General features: G+C 44.8%; 1 protein-coding gene across 1 annotated transcript in view; it reads left to right on the top strand.

Annotated features, from left to right (window-relative positions):
- Positions 1 to 16,911, top strand: part of Acer2 (alkaline ceramidase 2) — a 42,390-nt gene that overhangs the window by 12,691 nt on the left and 12,788 nt on the right. The window contains exons 2-4 of the mRNA XM_057784943.1: positions 2,187 to 2,301; positions 2,966 to 3,107; positions 11,938 to 12,075. Coding sequence (XP_057640926.1) covers positions 2,187 to 2,301; positions 2,966 to 3,107; positions 11,938 to 12,075 — 395 coding nt within the window. The remainder of the gene's footprint in view (positions 1 to 2,186; positions 2,302 to 2,965; positions 3,108 to 11,937; positions 12,076 to 16,911) is intronic.

Here is a 16,911-nt window from a genome sequence, read left to right as displayed (position 1 = left end):
AGCTGGAGAGATGGCTCAGTGATCGAGAGCACTGGCTGCTCTTCCAGTGTGACGGCTGACAACTGTCGGTAACTCCAGGGGATCCAGCACCTTCACACAGACATATGTGCAGGCAAAACACCAATGCACATGAGATAAAAATAAATAAATTAAAAAGGAGAGATGGAAAGGGGTGGGGGGAAGCAAGCTGAATGTCTCTACCATTGTATACCTTCTAAGAATGGCCTTGCTTTAGAAACAAACAGCAGGGTATACTATGTTTCAGTGAGAATCAGAACCCTTGTACCCCGCTGGTAGGAGTGTAAGACAAAGCAAAAAGCCTCAAAAGCCTGCTATTGAATGTAGAATTACCAAGCCACCAGTACCAAATCTGGTCTTGTTCCTATAGGAAGGTTCTCACAGTTAGTTCTACAGGCTGCAGACACAACACAGACGAGTCAGTCAGTTGTACTCTGGTGAGGGCATTGTCTCTCAGCTGCTGCCCCTGCCTCTTTCTTTCTGTCTTCCCATCCTCCAACTCCCCCTCCCCTTCTTCTTCCTTTGTATTTGGGGGGGATTCAGTGGTGGTGGTGATTCTGTTGATTTAAGCCAGGGCCTCACAAATGCCAGGCAAGCATTTTACTGAGATGTATTTCCAGCTCTTCAGACTTAGAGTGAGGTTGTAGAACTGTGTTTTAAATATGTCTTCTGAGCACAGGGAGATGTGACTATCCCAAACTGAGACTTGCTATATGTGTGAAATTTACACTGGGTTTAAAAGCCTGGGTGTGAACCAAAGAATGTACAATATTTCATCACCATTTTTATTAATATTGTTTTTTTCTTTTTTATTAAGATTTATTTATTTTATATGTACGGGTGTTTTTGCTTGCATGACTGAGCACCACCCGTGTATATTGTCTCTGGAGGCCAGAAGAGGGCATCAGATCCCCTGGAGCTGGAGTGAAGGTTGTGAACCCCCACATGGGTTCTGGGGATCAAACCCAGGTCCTCCGGAAGAGCAGCCTGTGCTTTCAATTGCTGAGCCATCTCTCCAGTCCCTGGTTTATTTATTTATTTACTTATTTGTTTGCCTAAATTCAACTAATCCAATTCACAGTCCTCCAGCCTCAACTTCCCCTGAAGTTTGGATATGGGTATAGGCTACCTTGCTAAACTAATGATATTTTAATAGTGATTACATATTCAGGCAATTATATTTATATTATATTATATATATATATATATATTTTTTTGTTTTTCGAGACAGGGTTTCTCTGTAGTTTTGGTGCCTGTCCTGGAACTAGCTCTTGTAGACCAGGCTGGCCTCGAACTCACAGAGATCTGCCTGCCTCTGCCTCCCGAGTGCTGGGATTAAAGGCGTGCGCCACCACCGCCCGGCTATTTATATTATATTATATTATATTATATTATATTATATAAAACATTATTATTATTTTTTACACAGTCAAGTGCTTCCTAGGGACATAACAGGTTTAAGCACAAATAAAATTTACAAGCTAAATACAATTTTCTTTCCTTTTTTTTTTGGAGTACAGGTTGGGGGGCAGGATGGGAGATGGTGTGGTAGGGGGCAGAGCTTCTTATTGCCCAGGCTCCTCACGTGCCTGAATCTATCCTTGAACACGGGATCCTCCTGCCTCAGACCCAGCGCTGGTACCACGAGCCTGCACACCACGCCCAGTCAAACAATCTTATTTCAAAGCTGGGAAGAAGCATACAAACTTGATTTTCTTCGAAGGATAGGTTTTGATTGGGATGAGAAAACTGACATTGTGACTTAGAGTGCTGCAAGAAAGAGTGCTGTCCTCGTGAGGAAGCAAGAGTTACTGGCTCTTTGAATCAGGCAAGGAGTTTTGGAACTTTTCATAGATCAAAGTATTCTGTTCTTCTCCCTCCAGATACTGTGAATTGACCCCAGGCTTTGATGCTAGGCCAGGGCTCAACCACTGAGCTGCACCACCTCTAGTCTTGATGGTGCTGCTTACAGTTGCTCCTATGATCCAAAGAGTCAAGGAGCCCCCAACATGGACTTTAAGATGGTCTGTCTTTACCCTCACTGCGTGTCTTCATTAAAAACTGCAGAACTTGCACAAGATGCATGGACACATTCACCCCGCTTTGCACAGGACACGCTTGGAACAAGCATTCTTTATGCTTTTACCTACTATTCATCTTCCTTCCAGATCAGCAACGTCTTGTTTTTCATTTTACCGCCCATCTGCATGTGCCTGTTCCGCCAGTATGCGAAGTGCTTCAACAGCGGCATCTACTTAATATGGGCTCTCCTCGTTGTAGTGGGTAAGTGGAGTCATGTGGGAGTGGGAACTGAAAGGGAGGAAGTGGGACCCCGAATGTTTCCTGTCCCTTTTGAACATAATGTTTTGTAAACCAAAGTCACTCTGACGTCTTAGCCATTGCTCCGCTGATGCCAAAAGGACTCGGTTTGATAACAAGGCTGCCTGTAGCTATCATAGACCGGCACTCAGCGTCTGTGAACAGCCACTGGTGGCGTGCCAGCGTGGTTTTCTGAGAACTTCTAAAGAACCCCTGAAACAATTGAAGTCTGATGAGATGTGGTTCCAAGGGACTTAAAGAAAGAAAAATATTTAGACGTTAGGTCCCTCATTGTTTGGTGAAATATTTGTGTGATTTCCATTTCCTCTCTGGCGGTTTGGGAATTCTTAACAGGGAGATAGCGTTGACTTTTATTTACTGCCTGTTATCGTGAAGGTTCAGAGGATGGAGACAGAGTGTGCTTGGCCGTGGAATTCTTTCTGTTGTGATGTGCTGACGTTTGAGCCCAGTTTGAAACCTCCTTTCTAGCCTCCAGGCCTGCAAGCCTAACCTCTTGAGTCCCCTCCCCGAGAGGTAGAGCACTCTGGTGCTTCTGATGGCACCGGGAGAAGGGTTGTCTGTGTGAGTCTGTTCTGAATTACTTTTTGTTGGCTGTGATCGTTTCTAGGAATTGGATCTGTCTACTTCCATGCAACTCTCAGTTTCCTGGGTCAGATGCTTGATGAACTTGCCATCCTTTGGGTTCTGATGTGTGCTTTGGCCATGTGGTTTCCCAAGAGGTATTTACCAAAGATCTTTCGGAATGACAGGTAAGCTTGTGCTAAAGACTTTTTTTTGCTAGATGTGGTTACCAATGTAACACGCTCAAGTTAGCAAAGTAACACACTCAAGTTAAGCAATGCAACACACTCATCAAGTTAGCAAAGTAACACACTCAAGTAAAGCAATGCAACACGCTCATCAAGTTAGCAATGTAGTACACTCTTAAAGTTAGCAATGTAGTATGCTCATCAAGTTAGCAATGTAACACACTCAAGTTAGCAATGTAAGACACTCATCAAGTTAGCTATGTAGGAGGCTCATCAAGTTAGCAATGTAACCACTCATCACTTAGCAATGAAACCACTCATCAAGTTAGCAATGTAACCACTCATCAAGTTAGCAATGTAACAACTCATCAAGTTAGCAATGTAACCACTCATCAAGTTAGCAATGTAACCACTCATGAAGTTAGCAATGTAACCACTCATCAAGTTAGCAGTGTAACCACTCATCAAGCAAATTACTGCATGAGTGAGCTCAGCTAGCAATGAGCTCATCATACACTTGCTTATTGTCCACAGAGTTTAATGATCTGACAATACAGTTGATGGATAAATGGGGAAAATATGATCTCACAGATAAAAGGAGAAATCCCTGGGGAAGAGCTGATATTATGGTAAAGGCATAAAGTCAGAGATCTGATTTCTGTGATCTGAGCAAGAGTGAAACCACTCTCAGTGGAAGAGAAATTTTGGGGTGGTATTTCAAAGCCCCTTGGTTCCTTCCTAGATTATGTCCTCGAGTGCAGTCCGATCCACCAACTTCATACACATGAAGGAGGGTTCATGCTCTGGTTTTGCTGTTGCAGGTATAGAGCTAGTTTTGGATTGGATCATATTTTATTTTGCTTTTTATAACACATATAGATACATTCTAGTGTACTCCTCTCTCTCTCTCTCTCTCTCTCTCTCTCTCTCTGTGTGTGTGTGTGTGTGTGTGTGAGAGAGAGAGAGAGAGAGAGAGAGAGAGAGAGAGAGAGAGAGAGAGAGAGAGAAAGAGAGTATGGAAACCCAGAACTTCAGGAAAGGATGCATTTCAGCATCCATTGTGTTAGGATAAGATGGTTATTAAGCAAGCATTTTCTTTTCTTTTTTTTTTTTGTTTTGTTTTGTTTTGTTTTGTTTTTCGAGACAGGGTTTCTCTGTGGTTTTGGAGCCTGTCCTGGAACTAGCTCTTGTAGACCAGGCTGTCCTCAAACTCACAGAGATCCGCCTGCCTCTGCCTCCGGAGTGCTGGGATTAAAGGCGTGCGCCACCACCGCCCGGCTTAAGCAAGCATTTTCGCATACTATTTTATACTGTGTGTTTCTCTCAGCCCTAAGATACAGCAGTAAACAGAGCATGAGTCTCTTCCTCTAGTACACCTCCACTGAAGCTGGGACGAGTGCAAGTGCACACACAAATGACAGTGTGATGGGTGTTGTGGTGGGAATGGAGCTGGGCTGTGCCAGTGACACAAATGTGCCATGCTCATTTCCAGCTTGATCAGGGGAAGCCCATCTGAGAAGCTGCGCGAGGTTGTTCTCATTGGGAGGCACAGAGTCAGTCAATCAGCCTACTGAAGAGGAGAAATGTACCCAAACACGTTTAAATACACATCTCTCTACAGGATATCCTATTCTGTCAAAATACATGTAGCATAGAGATAACCACTTTAAAATTTTTGGAGTCAGTGAAGCAAGCTCTGCCTGACTAGGGAAGAGTTTATCAGAGCAATAAAACAAGTAATGATGACTCCTAACGGGTTGGAAAGGGGCAGGAGCGGTGCAGCTCTTAAAAATTAAGATTTGGGGGACTGGAGTGATGGCTCGGCGGTCAAGGACATGGACTGCTCTTGCCAAGAACGCAAGGTTGACTCCCAGCACCCATGTCAGGCAGTGCACAATGGCTTGTAACTCCAGCTCCAAGGGCATTCAGCATCTCTGGCCTCTGTGAGCGTCTGCACTCATGTGCATACAGCCATACACACAATTAAAGATAAAATAAAGAGAAAAAGACTAAGATTGTTTTCTGAAGCGTCAGTGTGAGGAATGTTTGTGGAAATGCTGCAGAAAGTGCCTGGTACAGTTGTGTGTATACGTGTAATAGCCTATTTTAGGATCAATCAATATATGCCTATTTATATACATGTATAAAACAAACATATTCATTATTTAAAAAATTTAAATATAAAAAAGAGAAAAATAAAGATGTATTTATTTTACTTTATGCATATGGGTATTTTGCCAATGTGTGTGTCTGTTGCTTGCTTTTGAGACAGGAACTTCTACATTCCTGGCTCAACTAAACTCACTAGGTGGATGAGCTGGGCCTTGCACTCCTAATTTCCCTGCCTCTACAAAGAGGTAGAGAGAAAATGTTCCTTGTGAATTAATCCTTATCCTTTGAAGTAGGACTTGACTAGTATTATTTCTGAATATAATCTAACATTAGAAGTACCCTCAAGGAAGTAATTTATCAAAAAAAAAACTGTGAGGAAGGGCAAGTTGGTAGACCTTTATCTTGTCTTCTAATCAGCAGAGAAAGTATGCTCTAAGGCCCTCCCCATTCCTTCTTTCTTCCTGTCTCTATCTGTCTGTTACAGGGCATTGAACACACGTCCCTGCACACACTCTTTTTTTTATTTTCCAGACAGGGTTTCTCCGGAGCTTTTGGTTCCTGTCCTGGAACTAGCTCTTGTAGACCAGGCTGGCCTCGAACTCACAGAGATCCGCCTGCCTCTTCCTCCCAAGTGCTGGGATTAAAGGCGTGCGCCACCACCGCCCGGCCCCTGCACACACTCTTACACTGAACTACATTCCCAGCCCCAGAAAGTGTGCCTTCCAATGTGCCCAGCAGCTGGGCCTGGTGGCACATGCCTTTAATCCCAGCGCTTGGGAGACAGAGGCAGACAAATCTGAGTTTGAGGCCAGCCTGGTCTACAAAGTGAGTTCCAGGACATTCAGTGTTACACAGAGAAAAAAAACAAAAAACAACAAACAAAACAAAACAACAATAACAACAAAAAAACCAATGTGCCCAGGCTGCTGCGATGTCCCCAGAGTGTCCTGTAAACTTGGTCTGTCTCAGGAGAAGCCCTGTAAGGGGAGGGACCAAGAACATGGGGCAATGTCACTTGCAGGTGAGGATACCAGCTCCTGGGGTACCCATCAGACACCTTGGGCATTGTGCTCTGCAAGACTTAGGGATTAACTGAATTGGAGCAACAAGGGAATAAAGAAATGACGGATATACAGACAGAAAAGCTGGGATCCGGTTGGTCATGGGCTCCAATGCACCAATAGTGGTGGCAATGTGGAGATTCAGTGCTTGTCTTTCATACCTCTGACTAGATGAGACAGGATTAGTATAAACAGCTGAAGCAGGAGGCAGGGTTAGTATATACAGCTGAGGCAGGATCAGGGTTCGTATATATAGCTGAGGAGGAGCAGGGTTATTATATACAGTTGAGGCAGGGTTAGTATATATAGCTGAGGTAGGGAGCAGGATTAGTATATACAGCTGAGGCAGGAGGCAGGGTTAGTATATACAGCTGAGGCAGGAGCAGGGTTAGTATATACAGATGAGGCAGGAGGCAGGTTTAGTTAATCTTGGCAGGAGGCAGGGTTAGTATATACAGATGAAGCAGGAGGCAGGTTTAGTTAATCTTTGCAGGAGATCTCTGGATAGGAGCAGTCTCAGGCTGTAAATAGAGAGGAGGAAGCCATTGCAGACGTGTTCTGCACACAGTGTCAACATCCATACACGGACCGGGGAAGACTTTGCCATTTCCTGAGTTTGACCCAGGGAAAGCTTTTCCTTTCTTCTGAGTCTGAGGCATTGTGGTCCTTGACTTGACCATGCTCATGTCATCAACAGACATGCACTCACGATGTGTGTTAGTTTCTGCACTAAGAAGCCATTTTCCCCTAAGAACTCATCTTTCAGAGTTTGGGATTTGAGTGAGACATTGAAGAAGTGAGAATGAGGGTTTTCTCCAGTTGTGGCATTCTGTAGTCCTAGGTTGAAATTCCAAGCAGAAGGTTTGATTCTCTTAGCTATAGACGCTCGCTTCCCCCACCTTCAGTTCATGCAGTAGAGTAGGGAGTGTTTACACGGGACGAAAGGAAGCGGGGTGTTGATGTTGGTAACTGAAACCTATCAACTTAATAATGAAAACACCGAGTAGCGACGTCGGGAATTCACCCGGGACTAACATAGCATGATGCAGTATTGACCTGGCACGAAGTGAGCCCTGAACCTTGGGCATGGGGAGAGTCATTTGGAGGCTGAGGACCACAAGTCCTTTCCTGATGGGATGGGGTTGAATTCCTGCTGCTGGTGCTTAGCAACTGGGTGACCTGGTCTGCTATCTCCTCATCTGTAAACTCCCCCAGGGCTGAGATCACACACACACACACACACACACACACACACACACACACACACACACCTAAGGGAATCAGAGAAAAATGAGAGATGGGTGTGAGTGTAGTTTATTACAGAGCCCTTGTGTAGCGTTCATTGGGCTTTGAGCTTTTAGTCCTAGCACGAAGATAATGCTGTCTATCAGAAGTTTTCATTATACCAATAGGATATAATTGCTAGGTTAGGAAAAGACAGGTTCTCGTTTTACTTAGAAATCCCAGGACTCTTCAGTATATACACTCAACTACTGATGGCTATTAATAGCTTTAGGTATTTTTATTTTCAGACAAGGCAAGGAAAAAGGGTTATTACAGGCTGATGAAATGTCCTTCCCAAATAACCCCTTACATGTGCACTTATGAGTACCTTCTACAAAACCTACAGCCAGCCCTCATTTCGTAGTCAACCTAATTCTTAGAATCTTGAATGGCTAGGGCACAGACTAGGCCCTGCCTGTCTTACCGTACATAAGGCTGAAAGTGTAAATTCTCCGGCCCTCGGTGCCTCTCTTCAGAAGCAACAGGCGTGAGAGGGCTCTCCGAAGCCCTTCCTAGGACACGTGTTGTAGCACCACGACATAGCAAGGGCACTGGTTTAAGTAGGTGACGTTTCTGCCATGATCACTGAAACCACTGAGTCCTAACCATCTTACGGGACATCTCAGAAGTTTGTGGAGTTGGTCCTTATCATCCATAAATGATGGCAGGTTTTATCCTCCAGAAAGTCCATCTCACTTTGTGGGAGTAGAGGTGACATTTCCAAGTACTAAATATAAAATCAGGACCAGTGGAGGTTGAAATCCTCCCCTTTAAGGAGTAGCTAATGGTAACCGTGACAGCATTCTCGTGAGATAATGGTGAGGAAGTTGGGTTGCTAGATTTGGGTTTGGGGAATACAGAAGATGCGGGTGCTAAGAGTTCCTGTACTGTGTGCTCTAGCATGAGACTCTATGGGCTGAGAGCTCAACACAGGACCAAGGTAGGGACTGCCTGCCATCAACAGTTAGAACACAAACTGTCAGGGCCCCTTGCGCCTGAACATTTCAAGCTCTCTCATAGCTAGGGCCTTCGGCGACTCTTGCTTGTGTTTTGCTGGCCTGGCTGACTTTCTGTTGGCCATGTGACCTCTGTTTACTTTGACGAGTTGCAAAATTGTGTGCGCGCACAGGATGTCCTCCTTGTCCAGTACATTCCTCCACTCCCTCTGGACCTATGTGGGGAGGTGTCTGCCACTGCCTTCTAAGGCATGTGCCTTTAAACTATTTGGCAGTATTAAACGGAACCTTTGGGGATTGTAATGGCTGTCCAGCCTGCTCGCCTTCAGAAGATATCATCAATGATAATATTTTTTTTCCTGTTCTGTTTGCTTTGTTCTGTTTTATTTTGAGACATGATCACACTCTTAGTCTAGCTGGCCTCAACTCATAGTAATCCTCCTGCCTCGGTCTCCCAAGTCCTGGGATTACAGATATGAACCCCAATAGCCAGCTCAACAGTAGTGATATTATTAACATAGTATTAACTCTTACACAGCTGGTGGTAGTGGGTCTTATTGGCACAGCACCTAACCTGGACCCTATATTAAGTGCTGAAGGGCTCCCAAGAATGCCATGGGTGTTAGCTGTTCAGTTTCAAGTTGGAAAAGCTCGAGGCATTAAGCTTCTTGCAGAGGGCCCACAGCCACTGCACAGTGAGGCTGAATTTGTGAGTACATCTGCCCCATTAGAAACATCGGTGCTTTCAAACATTGTATTCCTCTTTCCAACTTGTGCTTGAACCCTAAACCACTGGGTACGGGAGGCAACATACCTTGCAAATTTGCTTTCTTTCCTCACTTCTTCCCTCACCTCTTCCCTTCTGTCTCCTCTATTTTTTCTTTCATTTTTTCTTTCAAACAAGGTCTCCTGTGTCCCATGCTGGCTCCAAGCTTGCCAGCCTAGGACGACTTTGACCTTGTAATTATCCTGCCTCTTCCTTTCATGTGCTAGGTTCACAAATATGCATGACTATGCTTAGCTTTTGAGATGCAAGGATGGACCCCAGCACTTCATGCATGCTAGGGAAGAACTATGCTAACAGTTATATCTCCAGCTTCTGAGCCTCTGGTTACGTTTCCAATTGAAGAGGAGAGGGTATAAAATAATTCACAGAGCTGGGCGGTGGTGGAGCACGCCTTTAATCCCAGCACTTGGGAGTCAGAGGCAGGCAGATCTTTGTGAGTATGAGGCCAGCCTGGTCTACAAAGCAAGGTCTCAGGGCAGCCAGAACTGTTACACAGAGAAACCCTGTCACAAAAGCAAAACAAAACAAAAACAAACAAAACAAGAACAAATTCATAGACAGAAAAACTGGCAATGAAGACTGAAGGGTAGAACAATGTACAGCTCTGGGGTATGACGAGCCAGTAAGGAAACACTTGCACTTGTCCTGTGACCAAGAGAGGAGGGAGAAGGAACAGAGAGAGAAGAGCAAAAGGCCTTAGCTTAGGTGTGTCAGAAGCAGGGAGAGCTGCCCAGCGCCCCAGAGGCCATCCATGTGCTCGGTGCTGGTCGGGCTGTCCTCAGGCTGGACAGGCAGCTTTGCTTCCGGTAGCTGAAGAGCTCTGGCCTGTCCGGAAGAAAACACGAGTCTCCTGAGCATTTGCGGCCTGCTTCCTCTCACGTGTGCCGGTTCCCCTCCGATTCAGGGTTACAAAGCCCGTTCATTCCAGTCAGAGGGTTGGCAGCTTGATCAATGATTTCCTGTGCCTCAGTGAGAAATGCTTTTCCTCTTTAGAAGATAAATTTGTGTTTTGAGGGGTCGATGCTCTTTGATTTCTTTATAATAGAACTTCATTCCAATCAGTTTCCTAACTGTGACCTATTCCGGGGCTCTTGGCCAAAACAAATTCTGCTAAAGACAAAGAACAGAAACTGCAGGAAAATGATGCTCCTTAATTTAAGTCATGGATAAGGCTCTATAGATCAGGAAACAGGGTCCCGGGAGGGAAGACGTGTGTCCAGGATCACGTCGCCACTTCTGGCTGGCTCCACTTCCCTGCAGGCTGTGAGGAGAGTGTCAGGGATCTGTCATGTTTAAAAACTTGTCAAGACAGACTTCCAGTTCACACTAGACAATACAGGCTGCAGGAAATACTCAGCCTATTTGATTCCCCCCCCCCCCCCCGCAACTCCAACTCTCCAACTTCTAGTTTTGTAGGTTGAGCACACAGGATTTGTTTTCTTTTCAAGTAGTGACGCTTATGCTTTATTAATGGTCTCTGATTGTCTCATAAAAGTCATGCATGATGACCTGGTAGAACAGGGCTTGGCAAGGTTCAGGGCTAAATGGGTTCTGTGAAGTTTTATCAGCACCTCGTACACATTCCTGATCTTATCTGTACAAAGGCAGAGTTGAGTGGCTGTGGCAAAGAGCTCAGGGTTTGCAAAACCTAATGCTCTCACCCTTTACAGATTTTTTTTTTTTAATTCAAAAAAGGGTCTTTTTTCTTGTTTGTTTGTTTGTTTGTTTGGTTTTTTGTTGTTGTTGTTGTTTAAAGTTATTTTATGTGCCTTGGTGTGAAGGTGTCAGATCCCTTGGAACTGGAGTTACAGACAATTGTGAGCTGCCATGTGGGTGCTGGGAGTTGAACCCAAGTCCTCTGGAAGAGCAACCAGTGCTCTTAGCTACTGAACTAGTTCTGTAGCCCTGAGATAGGGCCTTAAAACATGCCATGTAGCTGAGGCTGGTCTTGAACCCCTGATCCTCCTGTCTCTACCTTGCAAGTGCTGGAATTACAGTCCTGTGCCATTGTGTCCGGTTTATAGTAAAAAGTCTGTTCAAGTCCTGTAGATGAACATCTGAATAAACACAGTTAAGAAAAGGGAACTCATTGTCCGTGCCTCTCCCAGAGAGTTAGGTTGATTGTGGCTTAACCATTTTCACAGCTAAATGTTTTCAAACTCTTCGATTTCCCAACAATCAGCTCCTGGAAGTAGAGTGGATGGCCTTTAGGTTTGGTTCATCTGTGACCCAATAATACTTAGTATAGGACATAGTTCTCAACCCCATAGGTCATGACCCCCTTAGGGTCACAGCTCAGATACTTACATTATGATTCATACATAACAGTAGTAAAATTACAGTTATGAAGAAGCAACGACAATAATATTATGGATTGGGGTCACCACAGCGTGAGGAACTGTTTTAAAGGGTAACAGCATCAGGAAGGTTGAGAACCTCTGGTGTAGAAGTTCTCAGCTTGTACAAATATGCCGGCTGCACCTTGCCAACAGTAACAAGCGATGGGAGAACACTTACCCAGCGTCCACAAGGCCCTGCGCTCAGTCCTCAGCTTGGGGTTGGGGAGCATGGTAAGTAAATAAGCAAGATCTCCTTTGCTAACGTATTTGGTTTTGGTTCCACTGATTCAGGGGCAGGTTCAAGGTGGCCGTGTGTGTCCTGTCTGTAGTTGCAACATGCCTGGCATTCGTCAAGCCTGCCGTCAACAATATCTCTCTGATGACTCTAGGCATCCCATGCACTGCCCTGCTCATTACAGAACTGAAGAGGTGAGTGCCATTCTGCCTGTCTTTAGTTGCCTGGGTAACCACTTTATTCTGGGAAGTTGTAGATGAAGACTTCAGGTTCATAAGTTGAAGGTTCTTTTGCTTTTAAAATACATCTTTACATTTATCTATTTTATTTTGAGCATATGTGTCTATGTCTGAATGTGTGTTATCACACCATGCGCATGCCATCAGGAGTCCTCAGAGATCAGAAGAGTAGTCCAATTCCCAGAACTGGAGCCACATACGTTATGAGCTGCCTGACCTGTGTGCGGAGACCAGATCTGGGTCCTCTGGGAGGAGAAGAGTGCTCTTAACTTTGAAGCTATCTCTTCAGCCCTTCCAGAAGCATGTTATGTGGGCTGGAGAGGTGGCTCAATGGTTAAGAGCACCTGTTGCTCTTCCAAGGATCGCTGGTTTCAAACCCAGCATCTCCACGGCAGCTCCCAAGCATCTGCCACCCTCTTCTGACCTCTGCAGGCGCTGGTCATGCACCAGGTGTGCACGTGGTACACATACGTTCAGGTGAAACATTCATACACACAAAAGAAAAAGAATGAAACTGTATTTTATTTTAGGTCTTGGGTGTGGTCTTCTAGCCACAAAATACATATGATCACTGATCTGATTTTAAGATTTGATGAAAACATTGTTCTTGCTGTAGTTACCTTTAAAATGTATTTGAATCCATACTTTCTCTTATTATGAGCACTAAAGGTCTTGGTTTTTTGAAACCAGCTCTTGTTGTGTAGCCAAGGCTGGCCAGGTTGGGACTAACTCATACTGGTTTTCCCACCATAGCTTCCTTAGTGCTGGGATTATGAATGTCATATATCATGCCCATGAGTGAGTTTTTAAAAACAACAAGAGAGGGGCTGGAGAGATGGCTCAGAGGTTAAGAGCATTGCCTGCTCTTCCAAAGGTCCTGAGTTCAATTCCCAGCAATCACATGGTGGCTCACAACCATCTGTAATGGGGTCTGATGCCCTCTTCTGGCCTGCAGGCATACACACAGACAGAATATTATATACATAATAAATAAATAAATATTAAAAACAACAACAAAAGACTTTTATGTGCGTGGATGCTTGTCATATATGTGTGTGTGTGTGTGTGTGTGTACCACTTGTATGCCTGGCACTTGGAGAAGCCAGATTAAAGATGGTTGTGAGCCATCATGTGGATGCTGGGAGTTAATCCTGGGCTCTCTGGAAGAGCAGTCAGTGCTCTTAAACCCTTGAGCCATCTCTGTAGCCTCCAAATGTTTTTATAAAAACTAATTTTTCTTACACTTGTTCTTTGATAATTTCATACATATGTATTATATATTCTGGTTTCTCTCACCCTCCCAACCTTGTCAACACCTCTCATCTTTCCCTACAAATCCATTTCTCACATTTTGTCTTTTTGGTTTGTAACCCACTGAGTTTAACCAGGGCTGACTTTATGAATACGGGTTTGGAGTGGTCTGAGTGCCTGACGGGCTCACCCACACGCCTGAAGCCGACCACTGCTCTCCCCCAAGAACTCACCAGTTGCCAATCGCTCATCAGGCAGGGACAGGATTCCAGGAACCGCCCTCTGATCAGTGACTGACAACTGATAGGCCCAACCGTTGTAGACCTAGTGGGAGCAGCAGCCAATGCTACTGTGTGATCATAGTTGTACCGGCTATGCTTGATCAGAAGATGGCATTTTGCAGCCCTTCATATCTTCCAGTTCTTAGAGTCTTTCCACCTCCTCTTCCTCCATGTCCCCTGAGCGTTGGAAGGGGTGACATCGATGTCCTGTGTTGGACTGAGTCATCACTTATTCTGAGTCCTTGAGCAGACAGCCACGAGTCCCTGCATTCACTGCTGTTCGTGTGTCTGTGAACGTAAACGCAAACACTTAGAAGGCAGTTTGGGTCCATGTCGGTTTAGTTGCCTCTTAGGGGCTAAGACCCCCTCAGCTATGGGTTTGACGAGGTTTGCAGGACCACAGTTCTGAGCGTCTTAATTGAAGTTCGGTCTTTGTCCCTAGATTGTAGTACACAGTACTACCCATAGCTGAGAGGGAGAGCAAGAGAATCTGAATTATGGCTATATTAAATTTAGTTAATTTTTGAACATTTAGAGTTTAAAATAGTGGAATAATTTTCCACTATTATAAATGCCTATGTAATGAACATCTTTGTGTATTTTGGTCTGTAATAACTAGTTTTAAACTTTCAAATTGGAACCGAGAACCTCTGTCTAGTTATAAAGTTATGTCAGGAATGAGGACTCTTGGGCTGTTTGGAGAATTGGGAAGCCACCCCCTCCTTATCCCTTGGCTTCTGTGACCTGGGCAACCCAGGTTGTTCTGCTTGGCTGTTTCCACTGTATTCCTTGTCTTCCTGGTTAACTGTTCTCCAAACTTGAGCCTTTTCATTTATTTCTTGAAGGTCTCATTCACCCTGAGTCCAGTATCATGTCCCTTTTTGACTCTGCTTTTGGTTTTTATCCCCTGAAATCTAGTCTCACATTTTCTTTTTGTTTGTTTGTTTTTGTTTCTTAGAGACAGGGTTTCTCCCATATAGCCCTGACAGTCCTGGAACTTGCTCTGTAGACCAGGCTGGCCTTGAACTCACAGAGATCCACCGGCCTCTGCCTCCCAAGCGCTAGGATTAAAGATGTGCACCACCACCGCCTGACTCGGTCTCAACTGTATGCTGGGAATCCTCCATCAGACTGTCTGTCCCCCAGTACTCAAGGCTCTGGTTTGTCTCCACCCTTCCGTGTGCTACCTCACTGTTTCTCTTACTGCCCTCCACAAATCCCATTTTAAAATTCCCAAATGAAAACTAACAAGCTGGGTGGTAGTGGCACATACCTTTTTTCCAGCACTCAGGAGGCAGAGACAGATGAATCTGTGGCCAACTTGATCTGCAGAGTGAGTTTGAGAACCGCCAGGGCTACACAGAGAAAACCGTGTCTCAAAAAACTAAGCAACAGCTGGGCAGTGGTGACCTGTGCAGCACTCGGGTGGATCTCTGTGAGTTCAAAGCCAGCCTGGTCTACAAGAGCTCATTCCAGGGCAGCTAGGGCTGTCACACAGAGAAACCCTGTCTCGAAAAACCAAACATAAAAGAAAAAAAAAAAAAGGAAAAAAGAAAAAGAAATGAAAGAAAAAGCAAACCAACAACAAAATTTCTCAAATGATAAAGGCACCGCTGTTGCTAATCCCAGTCATTGCCCCCCAAATCTCCTGCCTCTGCAAAGGACCTGTCTTCCATAGAAACATTTTGGGCAGCATTTCCTGTTACCTCCTCCCATTCCCCACTTCCCACCCTCACACCTCTTCAGTAGGCCATTGCATCTGTTTTCTGCCTCCTCTCTTCTTCCCCTAGTCTTCTTTCTTAAAGGCGGTATTTTTCATATTGCCCGTTTGTCCTTATACACAAACCTTTAGTGGCTCCATATTTGCTGTCCCACTTTCTCTGACCTTGCTTCCTTCCTTGTGCCTGGTGGACCGGCTCTTCACTTGTTTCCCCTCTTCAGCTCGTACTTACTTGCACTTTGTCCTCCAGTCAGCGGCCCTTCCTCACCACTGCTTTGCAAAGACCCAGCCTTCATATATCAGCTTCTTAGATGCCAGCTCCTTGGGGACTTCCTATCCCTTTCTTCTTCCTCAGTTAGCTTGGTATCTCTCTTCCCAGACTCCATGCCTTTACATTGGGTTTAATGTGTGCTCCCATGTATATGGATAATTTTCTTCTTCTCTCTGGTATATTATTCAAAGGCAGAAATTATACCTATCTGTACATTTTCCAAGGTCCATATTACCTCTGAAAATTCTCAAGTCTGTATTTGCAAGGTAGCTCTATTTCATTTTAGATTCACATGATTGCTTGAGAATGCAGTAGAAAATGCTGGAAGAAACTTGGGTCCAGGAGCTAGACAGCACTAAGTTGGGAGCTTGGCTTTGCCTTCAAGTAGCTCAAAAATACAGGGCATTTTCTTCACTTCCTTGGGTCTTCCATAATAAGATTAAGGTCTATTAAAAAAAAAAATCGAGGGCTGAAGAGATGGTTCAGTGGTTAAGAGCACTGGTTGTTCTTCCAGAGGACCCCGGTTCAAGTCCTAGCACCCACATGGCGGCTTCCAACTGTCTGTAATTCTAATTCCAGAGGATTTGGCACCCTCATGCAGATATAATGCAGGCAAAACATAAAATAAATAAATCATTAAAAAAATGAATAAACAAAGCTGGGGGCCCTGGCAACATGTAGGAAACTAAGACAGAGCTGCCAGTTCAGAGAGAATTTGTCCCAACAAATAAGGCGGCAAACTAAACAACACAGCTTATGTCTTTTGATCTTCCAGTGAGTGTAAATAAGTTGTATCTAGTGCAGAATCTGTCTGATGATGGCTAGTCAAGAAATACTAGTTGTGGCTGTGTATAGTAATGCTTGCCTTTAATCCTAGCACTTGGAGGTAGCCTCAGGGTAGAGGCAGGCAGATCTCTGTGAGCTTAAGGTCAGTCTGATCTACACTAGGCCAGCCAGGGTTACACAGGGAGACTGTCTCGAAGCAAAAATAAACGAAAAAGGAATACTAGTTGTATTATTTAGTTTTCTGTTGTTCTGTTCAAACACCACTACCACAGCAACTTCTAGAAGGGTGAGTTGATTTGGGCTTGCAATTCTGGAGTGTTGATGGGTCCATCGTGGCAGGAGCCAGGAAGCAGAGAGGCCACCACAGCCTCTACAGCAAATGTGGAGCGGGAGGCAGAGAGGGGAGAGTCTATATTATAGACTCTCAGAGCTCTATCAAGGCCCCACCTTCTCAACAGCGCCACCAACTGGGCACTAAGTGT

This window comes from Chionomys nivalis, chromosome 11 (assembly GCF_950005125.1).
Source record: "Chionomys nivalis chromosome 11, mChiNiv1.1, whole genome shotgun sequence".
In the NCBI taxonomy this organism is placed as follows: Eukaryota; Metazoa; Chordata; class Mammalia; order Rodentia; family Cricetidae; genus Chionomys; species Chionomys nivalis.
Note: the sequence above shows the minus strand (reverse complement) of the source record. Positions and strands in the feature narration are given on the sequence as shown.